Source organism: Lonchura striata, chromosome 2 (assembly GCF_046129695.1).
Source record: "Lonchura striata isolate bLonStr1 chromosome 2, bLonStr1.mat, whole genome shotgun sequence".
Lineage (NCBI taxonomy): Eukaryota > Metazoa > Chordata > Aves > Passeriformes > Estrildidae > Lonchura > Lonchura striata.
In genome coordinates, this window is record NC_134604.1 from 59,001,913 (window position 1) to 59,020,765 (window position 18,853).

General features: G+C 43.9%; 1 protein-coding gene across 2 annotated transcripts; it reads left to right on the forward strand.

Moving 5' to 3' along the window:
- Window positions 1-560: 560 nt before the first annotated feature.
- Window positions 561-15,162, forward strand: CNMD (chondromodulin). Of its 2 annotated transcripts, none has more exons than XM_021530801.2 (7): window positions 561-672; window positions 886-1,020; window positions 3,425-3,565; window positions 6,624-6,737; window positions 9,349-9,502; window positions 10,670-10,872; window positions 13,214-15,162. In XM_021530801.2, the coding sequence occupies exons 1-7, from the start codon at window positions 601-603 to the stop codon at window positions 13,427-13,429; spliced, it is 1,035 nt and encodes a 344-aa protein (XP_021386476.2). In that variant the 5' UTR covers window positions 561-600; the 3' UTR covers window positions 13,430-15,162. The 2 variants fall into 2 exon arrangements, with proteins under 2 accessions (XP_021386476.2, XP_077637501.1); XM_077781375.1 differs by having other exon boundaries at window positions 13,217-15,162.
- Window positions 15,163-18,853: the final 3,691 nt, after the last annotated feature.

Here is an 18,853-nt window from a genome sequence, read left to right on the forward strand (position 1 = left end):
AGAAGGGGCATGAAGGAAACGCAAATATGGACAGACACATGGATAGACACACATAGCCGGTTGTAGCCCTTAAAGGCTCGCCATGTACAATATTAGAATGGTCGTGCCCAGCCTGGACACGGGGCTTAGCCGGAGGCTGTTGGCTTGTGCCAGTCACCGAGGTGTTTTGCAGAGCGGTCGCCGACCAGCCGCTTGTCACCTCCAGCGCCTTTAAATTCCTGTGGCAAGTGTAAAAAATCAGTTAACACGTTGTTCTATTTTAAAAGATGGCTTTGGGGTTTTTTTTATATGACGGTCGTCTGTCTGACGGGGCACCCCTCTTCTCCGCCACGTCTTGCGGGGGGTGCGTGTCCCCTACACCCCCGACCCCCTGCGGAGAAGCTGGAGACGACACCAGGGGTGGGTGGGAGGGGAAGGCGATGGGGCAGGAGGGCGCAGCCCCGGGCCGGCCGCCGGGCAGCTCAAGGGGCTCATTGTGCCGGGCTGGGCGGCGCTGCCCGCCCCGCGGGCCGGGGCCGGGCTGGAGCGGGGCGGGCCGGGGCGGCGCAGCCCCGCCGGGGCCGGGGCCGAGCACGGGCAGGTCCCCCTGCCGCGGCAGCCATGGCAGAGGGCTCCGACAAGGTGCCGATCGCCCGAGTGGGGCCCGACGATGTGGAGCTGTGCCTGCCCCCCGTGAGTGCTGCCGGCAGGCACCGGGCGGGACAGGGTGGGATCGGGACAAAGCGTGCGGGCACGAGTTGCGATGGGACGGGACGGGATGGTTCGGGACGGTAGGGAACGGGTGGGGTCGGGACCGTCGCGGTGTGCCGGGGCGGATCGGGACAGAACGGGCCAGGTGGGATGGGGTCCGGGGGTCCCCGCCCGCTCCCACCCCGCTCTCCGCAGGCGTACGCGGCGGGCGCGCCCCCCGGGCCGGGGCGGCTGCTGAAGGCCGGGGCCGCGGTGCTGATCGCCGGGGCGCTGCTGCTGCTGGCCGGGGCCATCGGCGCCTTCTACTTCTGGAAAGCCACGGAGCGGCAGGTGAGCCTGGCGGGCCGGGCACGTCCGCACCCGCGGCCGGCTGGGCGGGGAGCTCTCGCCCGTGCGGAGAGGCACGGGCTGGAAGTGCTTCTTGCGAGGTCTATAAAGAGGTCTTTAAGCAGACCTGAAGGTTTTTTTCCTTTCAAAAATCCCAAACACCTAAAAAACCCAAACCCATAATCGCTGTCTTTGGTGGCTGTGTGGATGGAGCTTCCTGGAAGTACATTTATTAGCGAACACGAAACACATCTTTGAGAGCACAGACTCTACATTGATTTCTGCTCACAAATCCTCAGTGAACTCAAACCCCAACAAGTCCCCAGGGATTCACATCCTGGGCAAACTCCGGCTCTCAGGACAAAAAAAAAACATTGAAATGTGTAAATTCTTTTTTCATAGCATCTACATTCCCAGTCCAAATTCTACCTGGACCCTCAAGTATGTAATGCTATAATTAACCCATTAACAGGCACCGTTTGTTCTGGTGCTTTGTATGACTGTTTAGTCATAAGTCACTTAGGTTTGCAGCTGTGGAGCAATTTTTAAAGTTAAGTTTTATTATTCACAGTTTTTAGGGTGCATGAGAAATGCTTTATGCAAAGAATGAAACTGAGAAGCTGGTGATCAGTTAAAGACCCAAACTTCATAGCATTAGAATATGTTTACAGATTAACTTTTCTTTTTGTTTACACAGAATTTGTGTAAACAGAAAGAAACATATTTGAAACATGATGGTACACACATGAATGTAACGTTCTCCATAAATTAAATTAGTACCCTTGAATTTACTTTGGAAGAAGTTTTGTACTGCCTCTGGCCACGCGCCAGCCCTCATCAAGGAGAGCCTTGTGTGAACTCCAGGAGCCAGAGCAAAGGTGGGCCTGTGAGATACACCCCTACACATAAGGATAATTCACATAATCAGAAAGAAGATTACAAGGTTTTACTGCAAAAAGACAGGACACATTGCTGACTTCTAAGATGTGCTGCAAGAACCATGTGCTCCTCTAGGCTTTTGAAAAGGGTGAAGGAGGCACATGGCGACATAAGCAGGAGACAGCGCTTTCAGGTCTGAGCAGGTAGGTGAATTTGTGGAGTACAGGACAATACTTCCCTTTTTAATGCTTCTGTCATCTAAATTAATACACAATATGTCACATTCATAGTTTGCATTAAGCTTCAAAGTTGCTCTCTAGGTGAAGACACTGGGAAAGCTGAGAGTTATTTTTCCAAGCTACCTTTAAACTCAGAAAGCTGCACTTGAATTGCAAATGTTTAGGAAGCAACTAAAAAAAATATATCCAGGGTAATTAATTTAAAAAAACTAATGCAATTTTTAAATTCTTGGGTTTATTTCATATCTTTGAATACTTCCTAACTGACAGTGGTCTCAAAGTCTCAACTCTAGCTCAGCCTTTATCAGGGGGAGACCACATACACTAGTCAGGTTTTATGGCTGACACATTCAACAGGAGTCCTAGAAAGCAGAAATATGGGAGTGGCTGTATATAACTGAGGAACCATAAATCCTTAGCACCTTAGACTTCCCTGAGTGAAGGTGAGAGAAGAAATTTGTCTCTAGCTGCCAGTGTAAATTTTTCGTTAAAATGCTGTAAAGGCTTTTTTAAGACCCAAAATAAACTGCTTGTGCAGCACTTTTAGCTGCACAGGAGAATCACAAAACCCCTCCACAGATTGTGGTCCTCCAGCAAATACAAACCACACTGTAGCTCTCATTGAAAATAGGATAAGGGCAAATACGCTGACAAGGAAAATACGAGCCTATACAGCTTCACATCCAATTTAAACAAAGTTCACATCCATTACAAGCTGGGAAGTGTGTTCATATTCAAGAGGAACCTGTTTTCCTGTGCCTCAGCAGAACATCCTAAGAGATAAATAGGGGTTGGCCTCCTTCAGAGTAGGACATTCATGCCTGCTGTCCTTTGGGAATCGTGCCAGCAAAACAAGCATTTCCTAAAATGTCCTAGAAGAAGGTTTTTAGGTCAGAGTGAACATGGGAGTGGACTGACCCCACACTGTTTTTGAAGTAGAACTATAAGCATGCCCTGGTAGGGGGATCTCAGGTCTCTAGTCCTACCTGATGCTCAGAGCAGGGACAGCTGTGGGGTCAGAGATGGTTGCTCAGGGCATTATCCAGCCAGGCTGTGAAAACTTCCAAGGATGGAGATCAAACAACCTCTCAGGGCCAGCTGCCACACTGCCAGCCTGCCCCAATGCTGAAGTAGTGCAGTGTTGGTTGTTTGAGGGTTACCAAATGCCTGCAGCAGCAAAATTTAGGAGCTAAATAGGGATATGAAAGTCAGATTGACCCATTGCCTGGTGTAGGAGGAAGGCAATAAGTAATTACTGGCATGTGCTACCGCTCTTTTATTGATTTCAGGTGTACAACGTTCACTATACTATGAGCATTAATGGAAAAGTACAAGATGGATCAATGGAAATAGATGCTGGAAACAACTTAGAGACATTCAAAACAGGAAGTGGGAGTGAAGAGGCTGTTGAAGTCCATGATTTTCAGATCGTAAGTAGTGCCACTCTTGTCCTTCATGTAACACACTACCAGCACTGGACTCTGAAGGACACCTTGTTCTGCTCTGACTTCTCTGCCCCAGTCAATCTCAGGTTCCAGCCTCCAACCAGCCACACAAACATTTTTGCTCTCCTGGCTTGCTTTCACAGGGAGACAGGCAGTTTCCTCCAAAACAAAAATCTAAGTGCTTTTTGGAGATCAGCTGTGCCAGGTACCACTCCAGGAAGTGGTGTGGATTAGGCTGCATCAGGTTTTACTCCATGTAAATACTTTGCATTTTCAAACCACTGAGCAGAATTGTGACATGTGACCTTGGGGTCTTACCAGAAAAGCATTCTGTCAGGCTATGACACAACCCTGACATGATTTCAAGTGGTTTGAACTGGCAGAAACACCTCTCCCAAACATCCCTGTTTGAGGAGCATAAGCTCAATACAGTAAGCCAAAGAGAGACCAAGGAGAGACTACTCAACAGTGTTTGACTCAGGGAGCTTCCTCTGCCCTTAGGTCAAGGCTGGGAGCTGCTCTCCATGACTTGGCCTGGGTTCACCCCCATGGCAGAGGACAGAGGCTTTTAGCACAGTTTATGTATACATGCACCAAATGCCAGGTGCTGGGCGACTTGGGCTGACAGCAAACACACTTGGGCACTACAGCTCTGTGGCTGCTCAGCACAGAGCCTGCACTAACAGATGCCAAACCTCAGCAGAGCTCTGCAGCTTGGATAGAGTAGGTCTCTCAGCTGCCCTGAGCTACTAGGGCACATCTATGTGATGCTGCAGAAACCGATCTACAGGGCCTGCAGTTAAATGTTCTCAGGTGCAAAACACTCAACTTGAAAATCCTCTGTAAGTCAAAGCAGCACCTAAAACAAAGATGCTGCTGTTAGGAAGCATCTCTGCTTCCAGAGCAGCCACATTTCCCTTGCTGGATCTATAAAGGCAAGGAAATCCAGCTCCTTAGCTTTTCAGCAAAAACAAACTAATCCATGCCAGGAGACACTGGACCCCAACTTTCCCAACAGCTGTGGTTCTGCCTTTATGCAGCTCTCATTAACATCACCACAGCAACATCATTAGCAGCTGAGTAAGAGCATCCACAGCAAGCTCTTCTCATTTACCTTTGACATTTCACATCTGTACAAAAGCACCAGTCCACTGGAGAGATGCTGAATTCTTGTTTCCTCCACGTGTGCTGCTGGTGAGATACTGCCTGTCACCATCAGGTTATGAATCAGCTCCTAACACCAACCAGCTCAAGGGACCTCACAGGGATGGTGCCTGCTTGTAATTACAGAGGGCCAGGGACAACCTCAGCAAAGGGATGATGCCACTTGGGTTTTCAGCCAAGAATGCACGCAAAGGAGAAAGCAACTGATGAGATGTACTTCCAACAGACTGGTATTTACATTAGCAGTTTTGGATTGACTGGCACTGCTGGAATGACTGCATGGTCAGAGAAAGTTTGGATTTGGCAATATTAGGGTATTCCTAGAACACCTGGTACACCACAAAGCCTTACATTCTAATGCACCCATCCTTGCACAGCCATCTCCTCTCTCACTACTTTTTGTAGTCATTTTGTTGTGAAGGGGGTGTATCCAGCTACACAGGACCTGCAGAAACACAGGACATGGCTCGGGTGCCCCTGTATCATCCATCTCATGCTGCACTAGATCACAATGTGCTGAGTTGGAAGGGACCCACAAGGACCATTGAGTCCAACTCCTCGCACAGCACCATCCCCAAGTGTCACACCATGTGCCTGAGAGCATTGTCCAAATGCTTCTTGGTCTCCGTTAGGCTTGGTGCTGTGACCACCTCCCTAGGGAGCCGTTCCAGTGCCCAACAACCCTCTGGGTGAAGAACCTGTTCCTGATATCCAACCTGAACCTCCCCTGACACAGCTTCAGGCCGTTCCCTTGGGCCCTGTCATTGTCACACAGAGATCAGTGCCTGCCCCTCCTCTTCCCCTCACAAGGAAGCTGTAACTGGCAGCAAGAGCTCCCCTCAGTCTCCTCCAGGCTGAACAGACCAAGAGACCTCAGCTGCTCTTCACATGGCTTCCCCTCAAGGCCCTTCACCATGTCCTGTGCCCTCCTTTGGACACTCCTTAACAGTTTAATGTCTTTCATTGTGGCACCCAAACCTGCACGTGAAGGCATCCATGATAGCCCTTCAAGGCAGATGAGAGGGGTCATGCTGACACCCATTTTTTCTCCTGGCAGCTAGAGGCCAGGCAGAAACCCAGCACAACTTAAGGGCACTAAGTAATTTTATTTAGGTGGTTGACTGGAGCTTGTGCAACCACATAAAAAACACAAAAGTTTTCCCATTTACAATGAGCTATCAAAATATGTAATGTAGAAGACAGCTCTTTTATGGACACCCAAAACCTACAATAGAAGCATAAAAACTACAGACAATGGCAAAATGTTGACTCCCAAAGTTCTGGCACAGGGCTGGAAGGTACATCCCAGGACTTGCAGGAAAATTGTTCCTTATCTTCCTTAAAACTAGACATCTGTGGTTTATGCAACTGCATTTCACCCTAGTAGGCCAGACAAAGTCCCACACACAGATTTCTGCACCAAACTGCCCGTCACAAACTTCCCTTTGCTGTCACTGTCACTTATTTGTACAAACTGAACCAAACTGCCCCCACATTTTTGTAAAACTGTGTCACAAGGGTACCATGCCACCAGCTAGCACAATTTCAAGACGGCCTACGTTAGGTGCTAAGTTACAGTTCAAATCATGTCAACTAATTCCTTAACAGAGCTACTCCAAGTAGCCTACAGCCTGCATGGAAGCACTTACATAAAACACCCCCCCACTTTCAGAAATCAAGCAAAAACTTTCAGACCAATTTGACCAAAATTGTGAAGCTAAAATGATGAAGGGAAGAGCGCATTATTGCTTCTAGTTTTAAATAAGATTAATCTTCAGACTGAAAATTCAGTGGCAATTTTAGCAGAGATGAGGCACTTTCTTGAGGGCGGTGAGGAGCTGGAGGGCTGTGCACAACCCCCTGCCTTCTGCTTTTGCAGGGCATAACTGGGATCCGCTTTGCTGAAGGAGAGAAGTGTTACATCAAAGCTCAGCCAAAAGCTCACATCCCTGAAGTTGACGCTATGGCTAAAGCAAGCCTCTCATCTGAGCTGGTAAGGGGTAGTTTGTTGGGTTTTTTTAACTAATCTTTGTATAGAGAGAGCCTAAAGGAGACACTTAAATACAAATAAATGGCATTTGAAAGCCACTCTGGCTCATGGTAGGGTTGTTGAATGTAAGGTAGGATAGCTGAGGATTCATTGACTGGTTGCAAGGAGTCCCTGAAAGGTAAGAAAAACAAGATTGGTGTCAGACATGTCACTGTGTCCAGGGACATTGTGAGATGCTGCAGATTAGTGAGTGGGGAAGCCACAGACTGATTTCTGCCAGATTCACAGGAGACCTCTGTAACAAGAGCACCAGGCTGTGCACAAGGCTGGAAGGGAGAGTGTGGAAGAAGTAGCTGATTTAGTCAATGCAAAGGAGGACTGTGGTAGATCCCAGGAGATTTCTATCAACGTTTTAGCAGAAGTATGAACTCCATCACTCTAGTCAGTAAAAGGGAATTGTGAAAAACATGACAAAAATTAAAATAACTCAGAAGAAATAATTTCTTTTAAAAAATATGACTTTGCCTTCTTAGCATAAAACTTAATTTTACATGTTAACTAGAATTTGCATCACAACCCACACAGAAGCTGCAGTTCTCACCCAGATACCACTAAACTTCACATTTTCCCAAAAAGCTGATTGCTTTATGTGCTCAAAACCTCAGTTTCCCAGAGCTCAGACCCCCAAACTTATTGCTCACAAAGGAGTGGCTCCAGTGACTTGAGTCCAGCTCAGCCTGGATGCTGCTGGGGGCTCGGTCACTGGCAGGAGAGCACAGGAGATCCACAGCCCCTTTCCCTGGGCTTGCTCTGATCGTGGGAGAATAAAAGCAAGATCAAATTTGTGGGGAAGAGAGGCACTGTTAAGAGCTGCACCTCCCTGCAGTAGTGTTGTGACTGCTGAACATCTGCTTTAAAATGAAGGGGAAAAAGATCTCTCTTAATAGAGTCAGGCTGACAAATGTCACAAAGCCTCCTGAAGCTGGCAAGATTTTCCCCATGATGGGAAAGAGAACTTGCACAAATTCCAGAGAGAGAGCTCCATCTTTCCTGCCTTGCCTTATTTTAAAGGCAGGTGCCCTTGGCTTAATTAGCACTATTGCTTGAAGTCAAAGTTTGAATTTTTCATCTTTTTGTAAAAACAAAGTCACAGACCTTAAGACATTATCCTAAATAACCAAAAAGTTATTTCTAATTCTACCTGGTGACAGTAAACCTATTTCCTTGTCCCGTTTTTTGTGCATCTTCTCCAAAGATGCATCACCTGTGTGACTGTTGCAATGAATCACATGTACCAAGCAGCTCAGTGCTACCACTGAGACATTAACTTTTCCCTGTCACTCGGTTTTCCAGGCCAGATGTACTACAGGAATGGCAAAGTAGCATTTATTTTTCTAGGCCAAGCCGTCTCTCTGATATGGAGGTATTTAGGAGAAAGTATGCATGCACTCTTTTCCTACAACGGGCATCATAGCAACACTACCTACAAAAATTGTTGAGTAAAATGAGTTTTATAAATACCCAAGTTCTGGCTGCTAACAAGTCAGGATCATTTCAAACAGAAACAAAGGATATTTTTATTTCTGAAAATTAGAGTCAGATATTTCTGATGTTGATAAAAGCTTAAGTGGGAGAATATAAGTAAAGAGCAGTAGACAGATTGGACAGCAAACTTAAATTACTTCAGACCTACAAAATAAATCAATAAACACTAAAGAAACAACAACGCAAGGGAATAAATTGATCTAGTCAGTTACATAACAAGTCTTGATGACTTTTATGAAAGCTTTTTAGAATTTTAACTTTGAAATCATGCTGGTTTTCATGATTCAAAAGTTAGTTTTCTTTTAATATTTCACCGTTGCTATAAAATACTTACACATTTTATGTAAAATAATACTTTGAACTAACAACTTTAAAGAATCAATCACTGGCATTTTCCTACGTTACTTTGAAGATATGAACCAAAAACCTGCAGGGTACACTTCAAAAAGGCAGGCTCCTTTAACTTGCACTTCAAGCTTTTGGTCAATTGAATTGCTTTTACCAAACAAGACCTTTAATCAGACTGATCACTTTGACTTAAAACTGGAAGCTGGAGCAATTCTCAAGCTATAATCCTCTCTAAAACTTCTGAACAAGATTCCACACCTCACGCCCCCCCATACACACATTGTAAATAGAGTTGCATATTGGGAGTATGTCAAATGAGAACAGGGCATAAGAAAAGATGAGGGACTTGGGTTTTGCTGGTATTTCATTGTTGCTTTGCTGAAGGTGGTTGAACTTTGATTTCTACCACCTGAAATTATGGTGCTTTGGGCTCAAAGACCTCTGACACCCAGCCCTCATGCATGGGGCAGAAGCTTTCCAGGAGTGAGATGGGTGAAATCACAGCCCCAGCAAAGCTGACGGTGGCTTTGCCCTTCATTTCAGTGGAGGCAACCTTTCCCCGGGCTTTGGCTCAGCACGATTCCTTCACATTCATGACATAGAAGGATGCTTGGTATTAGTTGCAGTGGATAATTATACAGTTTGGTGCTCAAGCATTAACAGCGAGCAGGCACATGACTGCTCACTGAGCAGCAAAGGATTTATGCTCTTCTATTTGCAGGAAGATGAAATCATGCCTGTGAGATTTGACAAAAACTCCCTTATCTGGGTGGCTGCAGATGAGCCTATCAAGCATAACAGCTTCCTAAGCCCCAAAATTTTAGAGCTTTGCAAGGATCTTCCAATTTTCTGGCTGCAACCAACATATCCCAAAGGTAACATTTCTTTTATTTGAAAAGTATGTTATCCCTCCCTTCATCTAAATGCCTTGCCTTCATCAGGTTTGCTACTGAAACTAGCACATCTGGGAAACCAGACTCCTTTCCTCCCTTGCCCCCGCCTTCCTGGGCTTGTACCAAGATTGTGGGTTTGGAGTTTATCCCCTAGATATTTTCTATCCTTGTATTTACTCAGAAAATTTGTATAGCCCAAGTGGGTGACTTCCTAGATGAAACATTTCCAGAGAGGTCAGCCTCCTTCTAGAGAAGGACAAGACAACAGCTTAAACTATTCCCCTTAATGTGTAGATAGCTGACACCAGGTAGCAGGAACACTGGCCAGGGATTTGGGACCATAGCCTGTCCTGTCTTCTACCCTGTTTCCCCAGAGGAATTCAGTGGAGTGGAAGGAAGATGCTTTAAGCCAGCCAGCTGGTGGATGGTTTATGAGACCCTGGGGCAGTCCCAGCTCTGAACTTGGGGCCCATAGGCAAGCTTAGCAAAGGTGTTCAGGAGTCACCAGGAAGATGGCAACTCCTCCAGGTAACTTCCAGGCTTAGGAGGAGAGAAGGCTCAAAAATATTTATTCCTCCTTGATCCAGTTGGTATCAGAACACTTGAGTGGGACAATATGTGTGGAAAAAAAATCGCCACATTTAGAGCATCTACAGAACCAAGCTACCAGTATTTTCCACTTCCCTTCATGATCTTGCATATCCCACTGGGCAACAAAAGAGAAGTATCAAAGCTACCTGGAACCAGATATCCTTGAGAGCAGGGCACCACCCTGTCATAAAAGCATTTTTAAAAATAAGTGAGATGTGTACAGCTGATCTTGCTAGTGGTGGAAACTGCTGCTGGGTTAGTATCAGTGACTACAGGCTGGGTTAAAAAACCCCCAACAAATCTCCTCACACACATTTTGCCTCAAGGAGAGAGGAACGAGGGGGGAAAGGCAATCAAACTGCTTTGGACTGGCATTGGCTGCAGCCATAACAAACATGTCCCATGGCAATGCACATCAAGTTTGCCAAGGCACAGTTTTGGCTTTTCTCTCTGCCCTTCATCCTCTATTTTTTAATATTTAAAGAAATCGCTGAAATATTAGGTAACTACAATGACACACCCAAGGTAAGATTGTTCCCTCCGTGATAATTTCTTCAGATAACCAAAGGAGAGAAATGAAGAGAAACAAGCGGCAATCAGAACCAAACTTTGATGAGGAAGACTTGGAAGCTGCTGCTGAAGAAGTAAACCCCAGGTCACGCACCATGCAGCTGACTCAAGAGCCTGGCCACCAGGCTAATGAAACCAGGCCAATGGGACAAGAAACTGATCAAACATTTAATCCAGACAACCCATACAACGTAAGTGTTTGCACTGTAATCTTCCTTCAGAGCCTAGGAGTGCGTTGGACTGGTAACACTGGTAATGTGGGGCTTATCTTTTTTTAATCTGCACAGTCTTTGCTTGTTCAGCTTTTTAAGGAAATAACAGACTGGTAAAACACCTAAGCTCAAAAATGTCTTCCTTCCCTTCTCTTCTCCCAGTTTTAGATTTCAGTCTGAAACAAGCACGAGTGCTTGAGGTCACAAGGTTAAGGCACGTTGATGCCAAGTTGCTTTTTGAGGTTTCCAGATCCATATGGAAACAGCACTGAAGATCTGACAAGGGTAGCACCTTCTAGAAACAAACCAAAGCTGATCTTGATCAGACAGCTGAGACCTGTCATTTACTATGTGAAGAGAGTCCAGTAGCTAGAAACATGCTTTGCTCTCAAATAGTACTAGACATGACTGCTACAGGGGAACATGGCAGAAGTGTCTGGGCGCAAAGAGATAAAGGTTCAGCGAAATAAATTTCTTTCTCAGCCTCTTCTCTATGAGGGTAAGCAAACCTAGACTAGCAATAACCTGACAGAGAAGAATTTGTTTTGAGACAGCAGCAGTGGGTGGAGGATGACTGTCATAAAACTTATTCTCACCCTTCAAGAAGCAGCAGCTCTCAGAAAGAGCAGAGGAGCCACCCTGCTGTGTCCCAACACCTCTGCCATGCTGCAGGAACGCTGGCTGTGCAGGAGGCACCTTCCAGTCTGCTGCACCAGCGCCAGACAATTTACACCCACCATTTGGTGCAGCAGGAGTAAGTCATTTTAATACAACACTGTCACAAGATAAATGCCTCCTGCTTTGGAAGTAAGTCCCAGCTTTGACTTGACATTTATGCAACAGCAGGAGATCATTATACTGTGACAGCATTCTGCCGAGTTGACATCCCTTAATTAAACTTAAATTAATCACTCCAAAAAAAGTGGATCTAAATCAACTCTCTCACGAGGTCAGTAAAACAGCAGTGGCACTGGAATGTAGCTTCTCCTCATAGCCACTAACGTGACCATCTCCACGAGGTCTGAGCTGCCCTGCCTCTGGAGGCACCACAACTGCCAGAGGTCTGCTCTTCCAGCCAGGGGGCAGCTGGGCCAAATGGGGAACGGCCAGACAGATGCAGCCATCAGATTTCCCCCAGCCTGCAGGGTGGGGTTCGCCTTCACCAACAGCTACTGCATGATGCCATCACCAGGCTTTCTTAGAGACTGAGTCACTGGACTGACAAGCACCATTAATTATGCTCCAGGCCTTTCCTGAAGGATGAAAGAGTCCTCCCCTAGAGCTATTTACTCACTATAAGCAGAGCCTGGAAGATGAAATTCAGGTGATGTTCATGGCAGGTATCTGAATTCAAGGATGATGAATCCTGACCAAGAAAGCATCTTCCCTGCTCTCAGGACTGGGAAGGAGTTGCTGGGGTCCCTAAAAACACCCAGCTGTCACTAGTGTCCTGTACAAGCCCAGACAACGGATGGCACCTTTCTGTGTCACTTTTTTTGTTGCGCTGCTACTTTTCGAAAATGAATGACAAATGCTCAGGGTAAAAAGCTGACTGGTACTTCAGCATTTGTGCATTACTGCTGCTTTTCTTGAAGTAATACCAATGGGCAAAGAACAATCCAAGTTTCCAAAAGCAGAATATCCGGTTACCTTTTTTCCCCGAAAATGAAGAAAGAATTTCAAAGGGTAAAGGCTTTTAGGTATCTTGTGCATGCTTTGCTCCATTTAACTCCTTACTGTCAGCTACAGAACAGGCACAATTCTCACTGCCCACAATGCACCTAAGTGTGGCAGGGTGGGAGGGAAGGAACCAGATTCAGAGACAAGAGCCAAATCCTCAGAAAATTGCAGGGGACCAGAGGAATAGTTTCCTAAAAGTGCTGTAAAAAAAAAGCATTAAAGTACAGAATCTAAAACTAACCATAAAACCCACATAATATATTTCAGGAATTCTCACCTACATGAAAGATTCAGGTAACTATATTGAAATCTTCTCCATCACTAATATTTAAAGTTTGGGAGGAGCTTACTGTTATTGGAGCTTTTGCAAAGACTGTAGAATAAAAATAATGAAGTTAGAGCTGCCTGTTGTTCTTTCCATTTTACAACGGTGATTGCTCCAATTCTACGCTTCTGACAAAGAGAGCAAATAAAAAGAAAAAATAATAAAGAAGCATGGGACAGTTAGTGAGAGTTTTGTCAATTCCCACAGCTCAAGATTGCAGGCTTTACCTTTGTGGGATTAACAGGAGCATGGATGTATTCTGCTATTCTGTGAGAATGAGAGCAGTGGGATGAGATTTAATATTTTTCATTCTAGCAGCTGGAAGGTGAAGGGATGGCTTTTGACCCCATGCTGGATCATCTGGGCGTGTGCTGCATCGAGTGCCGGCGAAGTTACACCCAGTGCCAGCGGATCTGCGAGCCCCTCATGGGCTACCACCCGTGGCCTTACAACTACCAGGGCTGCCGCACCGCATGCCGGATCATCATGCCCTGCAGCTGGTGGGTTGCTCGTATCATGGGCGTTGTGTGAGAAAATCCCTTGACCAAAACAAAAAAAAAAAAATTTAAACTGGAGCCTTGACAAAATAAGCAAGAATACAATGAACTGGTAAAAGACTAAAATCAAAGCAGCGGTACTGATCCTGCCTTACAAAATCAGAGCATGTTTTTCTACACCAAAAGCAAGGTCAGATATTCCAACGGCAAATTAAAATCTCAAGTTAATAGTCTATTAGCTTTACAAGAGGCAAGGGTATATTAGTACTTGCTGAATTAAAAAACTGAGACATCCCAAAAAACCACAATATTACATTTTGCTTACAATTGGTTTAGCAGTCCAGAAGCTTGCCCATACATCTAAATAAAGCCTTTCAAAACAAACCTCTCTCTTTCCAAGCTATATGTGAAAATTTACACCCAATTAAGCAACTAGCTCAACTTGTACACTTGGGAGTGCCTTTAATCCATGTAGCTCACTTAAATAAATCACAACTTAAGTTGCTCCCTGTTGCTATTCAGAGTTGCCAGGTCATTATAAATGGTTATAAACCAATTACAGCATACCTTTCCCACAAAGCTGCTCCAGGGGACACGGGAAAGTGCACATTGTGCTAAATCGGAAACAAACAGCAGGAAAAGGAGCTGTGGAAGGGATTGTGAGTGGCCACGGAATCAAAACCCTTCGCACATCCCAACATCAAAGAAGCCCCAGCATCAAGAATCCTGTATCCATGATACCACTGTGGTGTCTAACAAGTATCTGCTATCCAGCTACTACAGCAAAAGTATTTACATGCAGTTGCAGACCAAGGAGTCTCAAGACCCTTCAGAATCTACAACAGCCACTGTTATTTATAAATCCTTGAACTAGACACTTTTGACACAAGATTACAACCCCTCTTTATTTCACATGGATAGCAGCCATTCATGCCAGTTCCTTTAGCTTTGCTGAAGCTCACATCGCTTCCCCACAAGACAAACTGTTTAGTAGAAGTGAGAGAGGAAAAAAAAAAGAAAATCCTTTTCTTTTTCCTCTCCTTTCTCACCTCACCCTTTTTGCTAAGGCAAACTGCAATTATTTGGATTGATCCCATTACACATTAAATCTCTAAGGAAGGTACTAAGCTGAAACACTCAAAGGTGGAACAATTTAGTATTTCTAGCCCTGAAAAACAAAAATAGTGGTATTACACTGCCTTTATCCATACTATGGATCTTGAACCCTACCTCCAAGATTATGGAGCCATCTACATCATCTTTATTAACAAAATGGTTCAGCTTTTCTTAAAGTCTGCTTCCTGGAGCATTCATTTTTGTGACTAAACAGCTCCTGAAATATTGCAAGCCCAGTAATGTTATTAACACTGTGTGACACACAAAAAAGAGGAATTAATTTGACATAATCGTGGCTTAAAGAAAATAAAGACAACCTCATGTGGAATGCTAAACTGCATATCTAAAAAGCAAAGTGTTAAATGAGAATAAGATGAGAGTAGAATTCAGTATTTTGTTCTATTGTAGCTTTTTAGTATAAACTTCACCTTCACTTAATCTGAAGGACAGACTTGCTTTGAAATATTTAAATTATAACTTCTTAAAAGGGGATTTCAAGGCCTGTTAAATTTGAGTTTCTGCTTTTTAAACTGAGAATGACCTTGATCATTATGTTGTTTTAGAAGTACATCTATCATATGCTTAGAAAAGTCAGTTTTCCTTTTTTTTTTACTGCAGCTTAAACAAACACATTAAAAAACCCCAATTGCTCTCTGTGCTTTTTTCAATGTGGAAAGTGTAACAATTCTTTCACATACTTGTTCAAGAACTGTCTGAAGAGGAAAAGAAGGGCATTAGCAAGTGAAACACTGGAGGCAAAAAGAGAAATGTGACTGTATGTCTGAAAAGGACTGTTGCTGTTTTGCATCTTGAGGCAACTTGTCATTTGCTTCTGTGTCCTCCAATAAAACAAACGGCCTCCTTCTGAAGACACAAAAACAACTTTCTCATAGGTGATTTCCATGTCTATACATACTTAACAAAATTAATTTTAAAGAAAAGTTTGTAATCATTTGCTGTCTATAGGCAGTCACAAAGCATGTAAGAAGTAAAAAAAATGCATCCTGCTCATGGATATAGAGCTGGCACATATGGCATGTATATCTCGAGAACATGTCTGTACACACCATGCCACAAAAGCCACAGTGACCACAATGTTTATCTATTTCCAAAAGGTAGGCAACAAAATGCCTTCTCCAATTCAAGCTTCAAGCAAGCAAATTCCTATTTACCTTCATATTGGATTCAAAGAGAGAAAAGTAAAGCTCTCGTGCTGTAAAATCTGATTTTGAAGGAAAAGTTCTGAGGCAACACAGGGATGGCAGTAAAACCAAAAAGCCAACAGTATGAAGAGATGTTGTGATATTCCCTGCAGTTGTAGCTTAGACTCCAGCTCTAACCATCCACAGTGATCCTAGTACTCTACAGTATTTACTACCAGTAAAGTAGTAAGTTTCTCACTGCCATCACAACCATGATACCTTGGTATATTAAAGAAGTTACAACATTTGGGGAAATATGGAGCAGGATGTTCCTTAAATCTGACCCTGGAGCCAGCAGAAAGTAACTGAAAGCCTTCCTTTGGCCAAGGTTTAGGGAAGAAGAGGAATGAGTTTGTCATCAACAGTGTCTCCCACCACAGGTGGGTGTATGCTTGTCACAGCACTGCAGTTCTGCTATCCTTAAAACTTAATTACCCATGTGATTTTACTAGGAGGATTAGAATGGCAGAGCAGATTAGAGTACAAAAAGGGGATAAATTCAGGCTGGTGAAAAAGAGATGGAAAACAGGGAGCAATCCCATATGGTTAAACAGACTGAAAGCCAGTGATGGGAAGGCAAGAGGAATCTTTTTTCTAAATCTACAATTCCCTTTCTCCCCACTTAAAACAAATGAACCCTTTGTCCTTTTCATACAGGAATCACCCTCCACTTGTATCTACACTGGGAAAGCAAAAAGCAGCTGGGAGCCATGGAAGGGGGGAGATCTGGCTTCTCCATCTCATGTAACACTTCACCCCTACTGCAGCACAAAAAAATTCCAAGAAAGTTTTAGTGAAGAACAGACTAATCACTTGTTCCATGCAGTGTAGGAAAAAAAAAAAGTAGTGAAGCATGGAACTACAGTTGTCAATGAACTGATTGCTGATTGACATGTCTGGGTGGACAGAATCTCTGCTCAGAAAGGGCCAAAGAGAGACTGAACCAGGAGCACCATCTTCTGCTTCTGAGAGGCTCAGCTGGCCTTTTACAAACACACATCTACAAACTGGTCTTTCACAAGCACATATATCAAAGATGAGAGGCAGCCTTAACCTGCAGCAGGGATCTTCCCCAAGAGCAGAAGCAGAGAACAATCCAATCTATATTATTAAATGGGAACTGTTAAATCTTGCTGTCCTCTTCCAGTATTCGCATCAGTACTCAGATCACTGAAGTCATCACATCAGAGCACTGAGGTGACAGTGCCTTGGTATTCCAGACAGTACTATGTACAGATGAACAAAAGGCCTGGGGGAAAAACCCCTCAAGCAGTTGGAACACAATTAAAATACCATCCACTCTGTCTTTAAAGGCAGTTCTCTTCCTCCAGCCAACTCATATCAGTGCTGCTACATATTCCACTCACCCTCTCCAGTCCCAAAGGAAATTCCCTTTGTCCCTGTTTTTTTTTTTAGAACCTCTATTCAATGCCCAAGCTACTGCTAGTATTCTCAGAATCTACAGCTTCTGGTACCATTTTGTGTGTGTGTTCACCAAGTTCATGATGCATCTTCCCCCCCCAGCTTCCTAAGAAAATTTTGCCTACCAATTTAATCCAATCCCCTCCAAACAAAAAACCCAACACCTCTCCCCCCACACACATTCCACTCTACCTATAAGGCAAGAACACATGCTATTATTGATTAAACTAAACTTGAAGGAGGAATACACACAGATTATCTGCCTGTGCTCAGAAACATGCTGGAATTATGTCTAGATCTGCAAACTTGGTTTACAGGATTGAGATGGACAGGGTGCTCTACCACTTGATTGCTACAAGTTTTAGCCTGAAGCTAAAGCATTATATTTGCATTACATATGCCTCAAGAGTATGTAAGTAGCAATGCATTTTATTTAACTTTTTGCCTTAAGCTAAGTGAATTGAATCTCAAAGCAGTGAAACAGTACCCACTTAATACAAGAATATATTGTGTTTATCTGACATAATGCTCCCCTGGTCTTTCAGTAAGCAAAAGACAGAGGAACCTCTGCCGTGTTCTCTTCCGTAAGTAAGAGGAACTTGATTGGCAGAAAACATCTTCAAATTACTTTTTAATTTCTATTTAAGAGATTTTTTTACCTAGACTTTTTCCCACAGCAAGCCTTTGCTAAGCTCTGTTAAGTACTCTGAATGACATTTATAAAGCAAGGCTGGCCAAGAGACAAGAACCCAATTTTGTGACAAAGTGAAGCACTCAGACATTTGTCTTCCTTCTACATTAAAAAGAAAGAAATGCTTTTGCACATAAATAAAAAGCGGTGAAACACTTATCTGGGAGAATGGAGTTTGAGTACCTATTCCAAATCAAATCAACTCCAATGTTAGCATCCCATATGGATGGGCAAATGCTCTACATATTGAGCAAACAGCTACTCAGAATTGTCTGAAGGTCAAGAAAAGCCTCAAACAAAGCTAAAAATTCTTCTCTGAAACATGTCCCAAGTATATGCTTTGAGAAACTTCCAAGAAGCAGACACTATTCAGTAAATGTCAAGAGGTAAGGCACACAAAACCCTTCCTAAATCCAATCCACCTTGGTTCATTGCATTCAAAGAGCAGGGTAACATTCAGTTCTGAAGGTTATCAAATTTGAACTTTGGAAAACAGGTATCAATTCTGAAGCCAGAAGTGAGACAAAAGAAATCACTGCCCAGCCTGCACTGGATAATCATGATCTCAGTACATAAAGAAACTGCAATTATGTACAGACTTGTAGTCATAGTCTACATCTAAAAAACCCCTCTTTAAAATCTCACAAATGTTAAAAAGCCCTTGTGTCTCTCTACTGTACATGCATAGTAATATTAGTGGGGAAAAAGCCACTGTACATTCCCAGCTTCACTGCAAAATCTAGGTTCCTATTCCTCAGGAGAACAGAATATATCCTTCCTTCCTCCTCTTTAATTTTCAATCATCATTTAATACCTAACAGCTGCAGACTTCACTCATCCTATTAAAAACACCTGTCCTAACAGCCTTTCTATTTTACCAAGCTCATCCAATTGACACTGTAGGAAAATAACACGTCCAATACAAAGAGAACAGGCAGAATAACAAATGGTCCTGAAAACCCTACATAATTAGGAAAGCACAGAAAAGTAGCAAACTTAAAACAGCATCCAATGGTTAGCAAAGAAT